This window comes from Pseudopodoces humilis, chromosome 2 (assembly GCF_049639895.1).
Source record: "Pseudopodoces humilis isolate 2021_Gansu_Grassland_sample_001 chromosome 2, ASM4963989v1, whole genome shotgun sequence".
NCBI classification, from domain to species: Eukaryota; Metazoa; Chordata; class Aves; order Passeriformes; family Paridae; genus Pseudopodoces; species Pseudopodoces humilis.
Window position 1 is genome coordinate 89,243,534 of NC_142201.1, and position 14,981 is coordinate 89,258,514.

General features: G+C 47.4%; 1 protein-coding gene across 2 annotated transcripts; it reads left to right on the top strand.

The window, feature by feature from the left end:
- Window positions 1-12: 12 nt before the first annotated feature.
- LOC102114732 (V-set domain containing T cell activation inhibitor 1) lies at window positions 13-14,793 on the top strand. 2 transcript variants are annotated; one of them, XM_088052089.1, is made up of 6 exons: window positions 13-138; window positions 8,983-9,047; window positions 9,990-10,337; window positions 11,873-12,151; window positions 12,828-12,986; window positions 14,631-14,793. In XM_088052089.1, exons 1-5 carry the CDS (start codon window positions 104-106, stop codon window positions 12,944-12,946), a joined length of 846 nt encoding a protein of 281 aa, XP_087908215.1. In that variant the 5' UTR covers window positions 13-103; the 3' UTR covers window positions 12,947-12,986; window positions 14,631-14,793. The 2 variants fall into 2 exon arrangements, with proteins under 2 accessions (XP_087908215.1, XP_014108789.1); XM_014253314.2 differs by lacking the exon at window positions 13-138 and adding an exon at window positions 4,402-4,532.
- The last annotated feature ends 188 nt before the right edge of the window (window positions 14,794-14,981 follow it).

Here is a 14,981-nt window from a genome sequence, read left to right on the forward strand (position 1 = left end):
GGAAAGGCTTGGCAACCTGAATAAGGCTTCTGCCTTCCTGTTGGATATACATCTGGATTCCAGCCTTGGATGTGTGCACATAGCAGAGACAGGCTTCTGGGAGATGCTCTTTGCTTGCAACTCCTACACTTCCTCCAGGTAAACTGTACTCTCATTATATCCTGCCTGCAAAGTAGGGGCAAGGTGAGTTAGTAATTTATCTGCAGGAAGGCCCAGAAAACTTCATGGCACTGATAGGAACAGGAGTTGGAGTATCATTCACTGGTCTGTATATTCTCCATGGAAATTATGTGGGACACAGTGCTGCTGGGTGTGATGGGGCAGCCAGGAGAGTGCCCTGCTCACCAAAGGAAGATCTGGGGCAGTTTGAGCATCACTAGGAGTCACAGACACAAGTTTGCAATTGTCTGTCCAGAACTGGAGCACAGGAGATGGAACACAGTAAAACTGGATTTGGCTTGTGCAACCTTGGCAAGGCACTTTTCAACCCATAGCTGGGGAAATGGCATCTGTGATGAGGAAGAAGAGGCACTTCCCTGGAAGAGCAATTGCCACCCTGCTGGCTGCTGCCAGCTGCTTGCCTGGGTGAAGCAGACACCCTGAATACCTTCCTTTACAAAACATTTTTGTCCTTGAGGCTGGAAACGCCACTGCCCCGAGGGTAAACTTGTCAGTAGGTGTGTGTGGCTGGGAGCTCCTAATTCTGCCTGTGGAGCTGGGCACAAAGGTCCCACTGTTGGTTACTCAAGAAGAGGAATGCCACTTGCACTGTCAACAGCAAGGACTGGGTCTTGCTTTCTGCATTATGACAGCTGGCTTGTGGAATAGTGGAAACCTGCAGTGTTTGCTCAGCCTTAGAAGTCTCTCATTTGTTGTTTGTTCCTCTTACAAAGCCAGTTTTGGAACTTCTTCCCAGATATCCTTATGCAAATGCTGTTTATAGCTTTCCATTAAGCATCCATTAATTATCCCTGTCATGAGGGAAGGCTAGGCAGTTTAAATCTCCAAGTTGCTGAGTCTGAAATTTCAAAGTGAATGTTTTGTTTAAGTTAACCTTTAATGGAACAAACAGTAACTCATTCTCATCCTTGCTATGTATAGAGTGAACGCTCAGTGCAGAATGTGATGTAAACTAAAATGCCTAAATTTTTGTGTCTTCCTAATTCTTTCCCCCCACCCACCCTACTAGGTGCATTGTTTTTTCTCAGAGCCTCCATGCTGTCTTGCAGGGGGAACACATAAGGACAGCACTACCTTCTAGGCACATAGTTTGACTAAAAACATCTTAGTCCTCTCTCAGACAGAGGAATGTGTTTTTATGTTAGGTATCCCTTACGCACCCTGTCTCTGACATTTTCCAAGAAGCTGTTGGTCAGAATTACACCAGTGAAATTTAAACCCTTCGGGGAACTGCAGTTCTCCATTTGACATGGGCAGAGCAGTTTTTGGACAGCTTGGGTCAGGCCCTGGTATTGATTTTTTCTTTTTGTTAGACTTGAAGGTCCAGCTGGTCCCAGGGATTAGGAAGTATTGGCCAGCTACCACTGTGTGCTTGGTGTTTGTTGTGCATGAGAATATCTTGAAGAACCATCTTGATAAAAGACACTTAATGACCTTAGTCATTTTGAGGGGGGAGGGCTGGGGGCTGGGTTGGGGTATCCTCCCATTATTTGCCAGCAGTCTTTGCCCTCAGTCTTCGTGATTCAGAATATTTTGCAAATTAATACATCCTTCTGATCTGCTGGATTTTGACACTGGACACCAACAACCATTCCCAAGATGGGCTTCCAGTGCTTTGCTGGTAAACACCTGGGTCAGGGAGTGCATTAGGAAGTGTAGTTAGTCTGCTGGGCTATATGATGTTATTTCTGTCCACCTGGTCCTTGAGATAATAAAGGTATTTTCAAGACAGACACGATTGCAGTGCTGACAGAACTGCACTGGTAGATACTGGTATTTTTTTCCCCAGTACAAAAGCTCTTGATAAAATTGCCTGTCTCCAAAATTTGGGGAAAAAATGAACATGGGTAGGGACTTTGGGAGACAAGAAAAGAGGATTTACTCCTTCAGTAGGGAAAACAGTGTAGCTGGAAGAGAAACCATGAAGAACAGAGACTATGGAAAACCTGGGAGGATACCTGGAGCCTGAAAGACTGTGCACTCCAGGGTGCTTCTGGAGTCAGGGTCAGGCTAAGCTATCTCTCCTTTGAGAGGCAAAGCACGCCGGTGACATCACTGTGCTTGTGCCTCTGTTTCACAAGTGTCTATTTTGTCCCAGAAGATCTCAGGAGCAGATTCTGGCTCAGATGGGCTTCTTCTCTTTCCCATAGGAGAAGTTGGTTCACAGGGCTACACTGATGGGAATGCCATGTCAGGAGAGATCCACACACAGTGTGTAGGACTGTGTGTGTTCACAGCCCAGGGTGGCTGAGCACCTCCCTGTTTTGAGAGACAATGGCTTGTTCTGAGTGCTGCTGCTTCCTGCTTCCCTTCACAGGCAGGTGAGGCTGAGGACAGATATTGCCAATAAGGCAGTGTCCAGTTCTCATCCCTGCAGATCACTAGCATTCTCATTTGTGGCGCTTCTCAAGCACCTCTTGACGTCATTAGTACAGATGTGGGATTATAAGACTGGAAAGATGTCCTGCATTTTGGGTCAAACCCCAAGAAAAGCTTTCATCTGTTTGAGGTTGCTGGCTGCCTACACCTCTTTGGGATGCTCTGTGAAACTTGGCTGCTGGTCAGCTTGCCACAACTCCACCTTCTCCTTCACTGATAGCTCCTGCACCATTCCAGTGACACTGAAATAAGGTGTGAACTTCCCAGCAGGGGAACTCTTCTGTAAGGGTACCAGCTGCTGGGCCCAGCAAAGCTGGTAGCACTTTGTGCCTGCTGTTGCCTTCTCCTCAGTGAAAGCAGCTGATGTATCCCAGGTGCTCACCAACTCTCAGAGACCATGTGGGTCCAGATCCTGATGTCACATTTGGCTGGATTTGCTAATAAATACAAGATTGATAAGAGCTGGGCAGATTGTGTAGTCACAGACCCTTGGTTTCTTTGGGAAGTGTCCTGAACACCTCTTGGGGTTTTTCTGCAGCATGAGCTGCTCAGAAATGAACATGGTGGTGCCCTGGGGAATGGGACTTGCCCTTGTCCTGCTGGGGCTGCCTGTGCCTGAGAAGCAGACGTGTTTTTCCAACATGGAAGTAACCTGATTGTTGACTGTGCAATGGGGTGTGCTGTGGCTGAGCTGGAGTTAACTGGTGCTGAAAGGGGACACCTTGTCTGCCCACTGCACACGCAGCTGTAAATCAGGTGTCACCACAGCCATTAACCAAGTGTCACCGAGGGCAGCAGGATATTTCTTAATGTGCATTTCCCACTGGGCCACTGTGGCTTAGAGCTGTTCTTAGCTTTTTGTACTGTACTGCTAAATTATGAGACGCTTAATAACAATCGGCAGAATGCTGATAAATAATGACGATTTTTTTTTTCCAGATTATCATCACTGACCAGTACTGATTGGTCTTGATTTTAACCTCTGGTTATTGCAGCGAAAGTAGTTTGGTTTCTTTAGGTGCTGGACTGTTCTCAGTTCCTCTGGGTATCCTCAGCTCTGCATGGGAGGGCTGTTCACTCCCACTAACCATCCAAACTTGCTGGAGATAGCTACAAACTGTCAACAATCTCCTTTTCCCATCCTCCCTGGAACACAGTCCAAATGTAGATGCCAGGATACACAGGTTCCCTTTAGGGAAACTGAACATGGTGGCGCAAGCTGCCTTCCCTTTTCTACTCTTTTACAACCTCTCTGCCTTTCTCAACCTGTTATGCCCAAGAGCTGTTCATCCTGCCCCCAGCCTCATCTGAGACCAAACCCAGAGGAAAGACCTGCAGGGTCCTGCAGGTGCCAGTTTTGTTCCTTTACATGCTCCAAAGTGCACCACACTGTCAGACCTGAGAGCAACGGGAGCTTGCCTCGGGGGTCAGAGGTGGTCTGTCCTGGAGGAGTTCAGTGGGATTAAACAGCAGTCAGAAAAGGGGCTGCTGAGTGGCTCTGAGAGCATGGCTGAGCTTGCAGGAGCCTCAGCACAGCACAGAGCACAGCCCCTCAGTGATGGGTAAGCTGCAGGTCTCCTGGGACACATGTGCACTCTAACCCCAGGATTAGATGGCTACCAAACCACAAGCTGTGGTATTTTTTGTCTTAAATAAGACATGTTTCTTAAATGGATGTGTAGAAGGTCTCTCCTGTGGCCCCAGTGTCTAACCAGGCCTCCCTGCTTATGACTGCCCTGAGGAAGGGGTGGGGAATTGAGATGCTCAGTGTTTCCTCATTCCTGAGAGTTCAGTGTTTGGGCTCACCGCTCCTTAGCTGCATTCAGTTATTTAAGCAGGACAGCTTGGGAGGATGTATCATGCAACAGGCAGGGGCTGTGCTGAGCAGTGTGGGACCTTCAGGCACCTGGTGTTTGACTTGTCTCCATAGATGCTGTGACCATGGCATCCCAAGGCCAGGTCATTTTCTGGAGGTACGGTACTATCTGCACTTGCCTTGGCAGAGGGGAGGGAGGCAATTGCATTTTTCATTCTCTTGGGATGTTTCACCCTGCTGCCAGGAGCTCTCAAGACAGCAGTTCTTTGCAGCTTGACTGTACTGCACTCACTCAAGCTACTTAAATACCAAGCAGAGCTTGTTTTATACTATTTGTAAGGCCATGTATGTATCAGACACCAATGTGCAGGTCATCAACTGTAGTCAAGATGGAGATGCACGTCCTAGAACTCTGCATTTGCTAGAATTTGCTATCCTAGGGTTGAATGTTGTGGTAGATTGGGATAGCAATGCTTGAGGAAGGGTGTATTTCTTCTATTGTATTTTGGGGGTTCAGTGGCCTGAGGAGGGCACCCTACTTCTGCTGGTCCTCAGACAGTTGCTTGTGTTTCTATCACATCAGCTTGCTGTAGGGAGAAACAAACTGTCCTCCAGAAGATTTCTTTCAGGAGTAAGAGCCAGAAAAACATTCCCAAAGTGTTTTGTGCCTCTCATTTCAATGACCCCATTTCCTTTGGAGCTGTTGACCAAATGCTGGTGAACTACAGTTAGAAAAAGAAGTCATAAAAATATGTACCTTGTACCCTTATCTCCTGATTAGTTGAAAATAACCCCCACCAGGTGGATAAAATGGCAAATTTTTCATCCTTTAGTGAATATGGACTGAACTCTTATCTAAACCTCACTGCTTGAACAGAGACAGCCAACAAGCTGTGTCTTTCCATCCCAGGTATGGACTTTCCAGGCTGGATGGAGACAGAGGTTCCAGTGGTGTGTGAGACAGTCCTGGTGGCATTTATTCTGTGAAAAGGTTTCAGCTGTTACCAGTATCTGTCCCACCAGAGTGGAACAGCAGGGGGGAGAAGGACAGGCCACGTGTGAACAGAAGAGACCTCACACATGAGCTGTGTCGCATGGAGCATCAAGGAAGGACTAAATAGCAATATTACCTGCACCTTTTCACTGCCAGGAGTGAGGCTGCCTGTAGACAGACACAATGTCAGAGTGTAAACATTCTCTGGGCACTGTGTTCCTCATGTGTTTGGAATGCACGCAATAACCAGCTCTGTTATTCTCAGCCAGCCTTTGTCGGGGAAATTAAATTACTGATGGGTGTGAAAAAATGCAGATCTATCCCCTTGCTGCTCTAAAAACCTTCCTCCTGCTCTGCCAGTGCCTCTGCCTGCCTTGCCAGGCAGCAGGTTACTGGGAGAAGGAGGCTTCCTTCAGGGATATTTGCTTTTCAGGCTAATCCTGAAATACAGAAATAGACCAGAGAGAGGGGTGAATTTTCCAGGAAGTTTCAGAGAAGCAGTGGGAGATTTCTGCTGATTTCAGGTTAAAAAAAACAACCAAGGAAACAAAAACAAAAAAATCCCCAACAAAAACAAGAACAAAACCTCTTGAAGTGCTGAAGAAAGTTTGGTTCTGCAATCATCAGCTGTATATTGGAATAGAAACCCTGTTGGTTTGGGTTACCACTGCCATTTCTTTTCCACAGTAAACTTTGATATAAGGAGGAAGACAAGGGATCTTCAATATCTTAATCTTCCAGGTTTTTTTGACCCTCCAAGCCCATTCCTGAGGGAAAGCTTAGTCCAAGTGGAACTAGAGATCTGGAGGTTTAGAACTGCTGCCTGTCGCAACCAGGCTGTGAGCCTCTCCCTGTCCCCAGGCTGTGGGGTTGGCAGCATTCAGGCAGGGAATGAATGGATTAATTTAATGCCAAATTTGATTCTAGTTTGATTCCAGTTTGATTCCAAGTTTGGCTGGTGAGGAACAGGACTATGGAAAATAGGGTAGGAGGTAGAGAGCAGCATCCCACAGGCTGCCAAGTCAGCACTGGGAACTGAGGGTGGTGTCAGGGCTTCGACTGGTGCAGCCTCAGCCACCTACATCAGTCTGTTTCTGTGCCTTTGAAATACTGGAGGTACCAGAGGTGCTGATGCACAGAAAATTGCTTTTTGCTTAAAGTGGACTACTGCAAGACACAGCTACCACCAACATGTGGCTAGGATGCCAGGTTCCTCTCATTCACTCTGCACTCCAGATCTACTTGTTACACACGGTGGGCACACAGCAAATGTTTGTAAGGATCTTGTGATTCCTGGATCTTGCAGTTTCTGCAGAGGAAACTCCAGAGGGACTAATTTCTCCTTGTCCCTTACAAGGGATGTTGAAGTAGGCAGTGGCATCTGTATACTCAAAATTGCCATTCCCCCTGTGACAAATGAGCAGCTTTTTCAATCAGCCCTGCTGGTGCTCTAGCAAAGCTTTGCAGCTTTGGGGGAAGGTGGCACCAGCACAGGACCAAAAATATTGGTGTGGCCTGTTTGAGCTGGTTTGTGTTTGTGAATAAGGTGAGGATGGTTTTGGATAGAAGAGTGTGAGGGCAGAGGTGGTGTTAAGGCCAGAGGGTGCTTTCAAGGACCAGAGGCAAGTGTGGTGGCACTTGAAGCATTCAGGGACTGCACAGGAGGACATCCTGGCTGCTTGTCCCCCTGCCATACCTCCTGGCATTTACTGTAACCCTCTGGCAGCATCCCTCAGCTCTGAGCACTTTCTTCCCTGCCTCTCCTTGGGAAGAAGAATTGTATGATATTGCAATAAAGGTGAGTCACAATTGTTGTGTGAGAGCACAGTGTGGCTGCTTCTTGCTTTGTGCTTCCCAGGCGTGGGAGCTGAGGCTTGTCATGACAACCTTGGCTGAGTTTATAGCAGCTATCTTGCTCTGGGATCAACTCCCAGAGTGGAAATTGGTAAAGCTCCTTAAGGAGATGGATGTCATTCAACATACACGAGACACTTGGCATCTTTCCCAGAACAGGAAAGCACAGGCTGTCCCACGGTGAGCCTGACTGGGACCTGGAGTGACTCGGGATTGAGTCCCATGGGGCATGCCAGGGCTTTGCTGGAAGCTGTCTCGCTGCAGGATCCACAGGAGCCATCAAAGTCCCCATCCCACAGGCCCTCAGGGGAGGCAGTGGCTGGGTCCCCAGCTGTCTGGTGTCCATGGCTGGATGATATCCATGGCTTTTCTGCCAGCCAAATGTGACTTCTCCCAGCTCTGGGGGCATCTAGGCAGACCTTGGTGTGGATGTGAATGTGTTTTGTACATGTGAAGGGTTTTGTACAAACCCTTATCTGGACATACCACATACTTTGGTGAAATAGAGTTCTGATCTCTTCTGAGCACATGCAAGCAGGGTTTCCTCAGACAACTTCCCAATGGCTTTAAGGAGAGTGCAAGGGAGACAGTGGGAGGGCAAACAAGTCTGTAACATCTCCCTTTTTCTCTATTCCCTCTTTCAACCCACCTTCCCTTTCTCCCTTCCCTGCTCTTCCCTCCGGGAGAGGCTTGTTCAGACGGTGCAATTCTCTTGAGTTCCTTATCAGCCCTGTGATCGTGGCATCTGTGGAAATTGAGCAAGTCACAGATGCAGGCACACATAAGTGGTGGGAGGAGTCCATGGCTGCAGGGACACTAATGGACTCTCCTGCGAGAGGCTGCCCAGTGTGTTGGCAAAGTGTGCTGCAAACCAGCAAATGCTGCTGAAGCAGAGCAGCTGGTTTCGTGTGGGCAGAAGGGCTGTGACCTCTCACAGCCTGCAGCTCTCTGGGCTTCTCTGTGAGGAGTCTCTGTGAGATGGCTGGGCATGAGCCCCAGGATGGACCTGTGGGTTTTGTGGGGAGCTGCCTCAGGGCTTGCTCTGTCTGGGAGCTGAGTTTGCTGCCACAACCCCTCAGTCCACAGGAAAATGTGCTTGTGACCACATGACAGCTCCACTGGCTGTGGTGGGAGTCCATACCCAGCCAAGCTTCTGGGTCTGTCCAAGCTGGGCTGTGCCAGAGTGGCTGTGCTTGGCAAGGCTGGAGCTGTGCTGATCCATGACACGCTGCTTTTCTTCTCCTCCACCTCTGTGGCTTGGCAAATGGTCCTCTCCTCCTCAGTCTCTCATTCAACGTTACCCATCTCCACATAGAGCATCCCAAATCCAACCACCTCAAAAAAAAATGGCCCTGTTTCCAGACCCCTCCTGCACATGTACATGGTGTCTCCTGGGGTCAGGGGCCTCTCTGCTTTGCTCACTCCTTGGTCACTCACAAGCTCCAGCAGGGACTGCCTGACTTGCTTATGCACCAGGGAATGCAGAGAGAAGCATCCTGCACTGAGAGCTGCCTGCTCTCAATGGCAAAGCCTGCATCCCCTGCCATATGGGTCCCCCACTGTTGATGACAGGTGCTGCTCACCTGAATGTTCATCACTATTATGGTCATGTGCTTCACCCATCTACCTCATTCTGGGTCTGTGGCTCACCTGCCTCCACCTCCTTCCTGCAGACAACTCTGCAGATGGATGGTACAGGCATGGGCTGTGAAGGAGGTGGACTCTGAGCTAATGTTGTCCTTTCCTTTTTCCCCAATAGCATGACTACAGTCATTGTCATCCTGGCTGCAGTGATCACCCTGATCATTGGTTTTGGTGTCTCAGGTATGTGACTACTCAGATTTCTTGCAGTTTCTGGTGAGGTGATGAACTTCTGCCCTGCCTCTACCTCCGTGTGTCCACCCCCTGCACAGGCTGAGGTGTGATCATGTGTGGAAGTGCCTCATCTTTAACACCCTTTAACAAAGGCTAGGCAGGTGTAGTGCAGCCTGTGCTGCTGGAGGTGTTGTCATGTGTCAGCTGAAATTTCCTTGGGTTTGGAGCCCCAAACCTACACATAAAGTCCTGCACATATTCTGCTCCTTCTCCCAGACAGGATGAGATGATGGGATGGTATTTATTATGAAATCAGAGAGCATCTGCCAGGATGGGACACCTTTCCCAGGTCCCTCAGAGACAACAAAAATGTGTTGCTTTGGTGTTGGCCAAAATACAGTTTCCTTGGAATGTGCTGACTTAGGATGGGTAGGGAAGGGCTGCATGGGAAAGAGGGCCTGGCTCTGGGAATTCCCAGGCTCACAGCTTAGGATTTAAGATGCTGACTTTTCTTAAATGAAAGAAAAATATTTGGATTTCAGTAAGGGGGAAAGAGCTGCTATTTCTCTGCCTTCCAATCACGCTTTTGTTGCATAAAGGAAGGTCCTGACTAAGAAAAGACAAAAGTCATGCTTCTCTGGCAACTGCAAAGAGAAAAATCCCTGTTACATATAAGTAAACAAGAAAATACCACATGAATTCTTCTCAAACATGTAAGAAGAGCTACTTTTTGAAGCACTCTTTTGCTAATGAAATACTGTGCTTTATTTTGGCATGCAGTCCACAGGAGCTGGCCCCTACTAGCAGCACTGGTAGCTGCCATCGGTGGCCTTGCCGTGTGCCAGTGCCTATTCAGCCTCATGTCTGGTCCATGACAGCTACAGGGCAGTCTGGCCTTTCTCCAGGATTGCTGCCTTACCTTTCTCCAGCCTCCTTGCTCTCTCCTTGCAGGAAAACACTCCATCAGTGTGACGGCACTGACGTCTCCAGGGAACATTGGCCAGCGCAGCATCCTGGGCTGCACTTTTGAGCCTGACATCCGGATGGACAGCATAGCAATCCAGTGGGCCAAGGAGGGAGTAGTTGGGCTGGTTCATGAGTTTAAGAGTGGGAAGGACCACCTGCAAGAACAAGATCCGTCATTTCAGGGCCGCACGGCCGTGTTTGTAGACCAGGTGATCGGCGGGAATGCTTCCCTGGAGCTGAGGGATGTGCAGCTCTCCGATGCTGGCACCTACCAGTGCTCCGTCACCACAGCCAGAGGGAGTGGGGCAGCGGTGCTGCAGTACAGGACAGGAGGTGAGTGCTACAAGGAACAAAATCCTGCTTCAAAACATGTGCTGGTGTGCCTTGGTTGAACCTACCTGCACTTAGGATGGTGCTGCACCTCTGAGTAGGGTATTTTTCTGGCTTTTGCAAGGATATTTATGGCCTTACTCCATCTTTTGACATGCTTGTTCCAGGAAAGGTTATAATCTTGATAACACAGTAGCTTTTTCCCTCTAGAATTAGGATATATCTCCAGCCAGAAGTGCTGCATAGTAAATATTGTAGCATATTTAATGTATTTTTCTCAGTTTTTCTAAAGTTTCAGTTTTTTAAAAATTACTACCAAAGCAACAAACCTCTGATATCATAGTTATCTGAAATATTACATATTTACAAGAGACAGTCATCCAGGAGAGATCTGGAAACCACCAGGTCTTCAGCCTCTTCAAGTGAGATGAATTTGGCTGTAATAACAAGTCACCTCCCAAGCAGTCACCTCATGTTGAGACTGATGGATGAGCCCTTTGAGGGTCTCCTCCAGAGTGCAGTCATTGCACCCTCTCTCTCATCCCTGAGGCCAGAACTGCAGCCCTACAGCTCAAACTGGGTGAGGAAAAGTCCTCAGAACTCTCCAAGTAAAAGAGAGTTTTGGACTGCAAATGTCCCCTATCCCTCCTTGAAGCCCTATGGATCTGCCTGCTTTTGTGTTGCTTGTTTGGATGTTTAAAGTAATCCACACAGAAAGGCATTAGAAAGAAAATGTGAAATGGTGTAATGGGTTTTATTTCCAACATAGTAATACCTGTTCTGTGTGGAAAGACAGACATGTTCCTTTGAGCTGATTCCTTTAGCTCATCCTTTCACCAGTTCACCACCAGATCCTACCACCCAAAGCCAAAGCAGATGAATACTGAAGGCAGCTGTCCTGTGCTTGGGCTGTGTGCAGCCCTCCTTATTCCAGGTCTGCAGGGGATTGCTCAGGATGAGAAAATGGTCTCAAGTTGCACCAGGGGAAGTTTAGATTTAATATTAAGAAAAATTTGCTCAGGGAAAGGGTTATCAAGCCCTGGGACAGGCTGTCCAGGGAAGTAGTGGAGTCACCTACTATCCCATGAGATTTAAAATATGTGCAATTATGGTATAGTGGTGGACTTAATGCTGGGTTAACAGTTAGATTTGATTTTAAAGATCTCTTCCAACCTTAACAAATCTGCAGCTCTGTGAAGCTGTAGGTGTTGGTCAGGCCCCCTTCTCAATGAGTGAAGAGGGTGAATCATCTTTCTCTCATTATTAATAAAAACTAAAAACCACTAAAGCTGTGCCACAACCTCAGCAGATCCTGTCAAGCTGGATTGCTATGTTTAGATCCCTTGTAGTCATCCTCCCATGGCCCAACCTGTACAGAGCTCTGTCTGAGCCTGTTTTTGGCGTGGCTATGGGCAATGCTGTGCTGCTAAGCAGCAAGCAGCCTAGAAATACCTGGGAGTGGTAGATGCAGTGGGGTATTTCATGCCCAGTTCCTATCACTTGCCTTGTTTTGACTCTCTCCATTTTCCCTCCCAAAGCCTTCAGCATGCCCATGGTGCAGGTGGAGAGCAGCAGCCATGGGAACACACTGCAGTGCGAAGCCCCGCGCTGGTTCCCCTGCCCTGCCGTGCGCTGGACGGCCTACGGTGACACTGGGGAGCACCTGCCCCACACTGCCAACACCAGATACGAGCTGAACCCTGGAAACATCACTGTGAGGGTGGTTTCTCTCCTGCACAGCGTCATTGCTAATGCCACCTACACCTGTGTGATTGAAAACAGCATTGCCAAGGCTATGGGCAGCATCACAGTGACAGGTAGGGTTCAACACCACCCAGAGATGACAGGCATGGGGGAGAGGAGAGTTTCAGCGGTGTTCCTGATGCACCAGGGGGTTCCTGCAGCAGCTGTGTCAGTCAAGGACGGGTCTGAAAGCATGGCTATTCCAACCACTTCCCTCTGTCCCTGCAATGAAGGAAAGGGAATGAGTTTGCTCCTGCTATCTTATATGCTTCTCATGGTATTGTAACCTTGGCATGGGGACAGAACTGCCAGGGGACCAGAAAGAGAGATACACTTCAAAGGAGTGTATTGCTTGGAATGTTAACCAAAACCAAACCAACCAACCAAAACCCACATCTTTTGACACTTTCTTTAACCAGTTCAGCTTAGATCCCATTCGTGTACCAAACCAACAGGCCCATCAGCGGTTATTGATGACAATATCTCTGACTCTAGCCCAATCTCTTTATTTAAAAGGCCATTTTACTCACAGAAAAATCAAACTTTCCAAAGGTTCTGAGTATCTTCTCCTGTTCTACATGAGAAGGGTCATAATGCTTCTACAGCCAGGACTTCATTTGGTCTCCAGTACAAGAGGCAGGGTCTATCTTCATCCATATTCAGAAAAATGAGAAGGAATAAATGCACAATTTATTTGCCTTCCCTGCTGTGTTCCTGCTCTGGTAGCCTCTCACTATTCTTCTGCTACAGATTTCAGCATTACAAAGGTGACTAACTTGCAGCTGGTGAGCCTGAATGCAGAGTCAGTGTCATCCTTTCCAGCCTGTCACTGGATGCTTCTGCTTCCCTTGTACCTGCTGTCATTATAAAGCCTCTATAAAGCAATCGGAAACTCTGCTGGACCTGCAGGTAAGCTTGTGAAGGAAAATTCATATATGTACAATAAACATTGATCCTCTTAGGGAGCTTGGCTACAGCAGCAGACCTACCTCAAGCCTGCCAGAATTGGAGAATGTGTCTTTCCCCTCTGCCCCTCCTTTCCCCATCCCCACCTTTAGGTGGGACACATGGCTTGTCCCTCCCACAGGCTTCTTCCGTCACTTTCTGGAACCACAGAGATCCTTCTCTTACACCGTCAGCTGTCAGCTCTTACTTGTCCCCTCATCCTCTTTCCTTGCACCCTCTGAATCTGGGCTGCAGTTTATGGCTGCAAGGCAGTGTGGGCTTCTTCCTCTCTCTGCTCACAAGACCTGCTACAGTACAAGCCTTGCTTGCTCCCACTTTACTCACACAACTCCACAGTACAGTGTGCTGTCTCCAGCAAATAGTACAGACACCTAGCTCCCACGGCTAGAGGGATCTAGCCTGAGCAATCCCCTGCAGACCTGGAATAAGGAGGGCTGTACACAGCCAAAGCACAGGACAGCTGCCTTCAGTATTCGTCAACTTTGGCTTTAGGTGGCAGGACCTGGAGGTGAACTGGTGAAAGGATGAGCTAAAGAGAACCAGCTAAAAGGAACATGTCTGTCTTTCCACACAGAATGGGTATTACAGCTACATTGATGGCAGGATTCACTTCAGGCTTTCCTCCCTCTGGGGCTGAGGACTTTAGGAGTTCCTGCCAGTTCCAGAGTACAAAGTAGCACAAACATGAAATTAGCTGATTTTTCTTGTGGTATTATTTCTTACCCACATCAACAACAGGATACTTTGTCTGGCTTCACAAAGAGAACAAGGAATGCGATAAGGAAAATTGCATAAAGGAAAAGTTCTGATTGCAGGCCAAGATATGTTCCCTTGTCTGATCTAACACAGTGACCAGAACTCTGATCATGGGCAGAAGTTCAGACGCAAACAGGAAAAGGGTTTCCCGCAATACAGCTGAGAACAGCTCATTCAGAGTACTTAAAGCAAGCAATTCTTAACTCCCTCCAAACAGATTTGATTCTTGGCTTGTGATTCCCTGACTGTACTAATAAAACTGTAAATAAGAGATCCAGTTAATCTCTTCCATCTTCTTGGAATGCTAAAATCAAACTCCACTTCTGAAAAAGATGAGAATGGCAGAACATTGATGAGTAAGAAAACTGCCAGCAGGCTTGGAATATCGTGGCAAAGACAAACCATGTCTAAAGTCCTGTATGAGGAGTGATGATTGCATTTGTAATATGAAATAAAAGAGGAAAGTAGACACCAGACAGAAAACTAACATACAGTATGAGGAGGAAAAGGAGACTAGTAAGATACAACTGTAAGGTTCAAATTCAGAAGAAAAGTTATTAAACCCAGATATAACAATAGAGCTGAATTTTCCTTTTTTGCTTTTTAAATAAGTGTTATCTGGCACTTCCTATCTATTTCTGTCTGTTACTGTGCTATTAATATTACAGGACTACTTTCAGTTGCACTTCTTAACCACATTTGATCTTTGTCTTATCACTTATGGTCAACATTTTCCTCAGGCTGAGATAGATTTTGGGGACTTTTTTTTTGTTTCCTTTTCTTTCTGGAGGGTGGAGAGTAAGCTTTAGTAAAATCTTTTCTGTTTTGCAGAATGGACCAAAGAAAATAAGGCTGTCACAGCAATATTTGCAGAGACTTCTGCTTTAAGCCATTTTAGCAACCTTTTAAGATGGAGTCTCAGAACTTGACTGAATGGTGGCATCTATCAGGTCTTGTGCCACTCACACTTTGGTCTCAGAAGTGGACAGCAGACTTTGAGAGGGAAGATATTTCAGTCATGCTCAATAAACCCACTGCCTGTATTACAGCTCAGTGCCTGCCTTTTCTTACCAGTCCCACCTAATGTTCAGGCTGCTGTTTATAAACTGCAAAACAATGCCCAAATAATTGTGTCATTTGGTATCATGATTTAGCCTCCAAAAAGCAGCTTATTCACTTCTC

Coding starts and splice junctions, on each gene's coding strand:
- LOC102114732 (XM_088052089.1), top strand. CDS start 104: ATGCTCTTTGCTTGCAACTCCTACACTTCCTCCAG. Junction 139..8,982: donor AACTCCTACACTTCCTCCAG/GTAAACTGTACT, acceptor TTTCCCCAATAG/CATGACTACAGTCATTGTCA. Junction 9,048..9,989: donor CATTGGTTTTGGTGTCTCAG/GTATGTGACTAC, acceptor CTCTCCTTGCAG/GAAAACACTCCATCAGTGTG.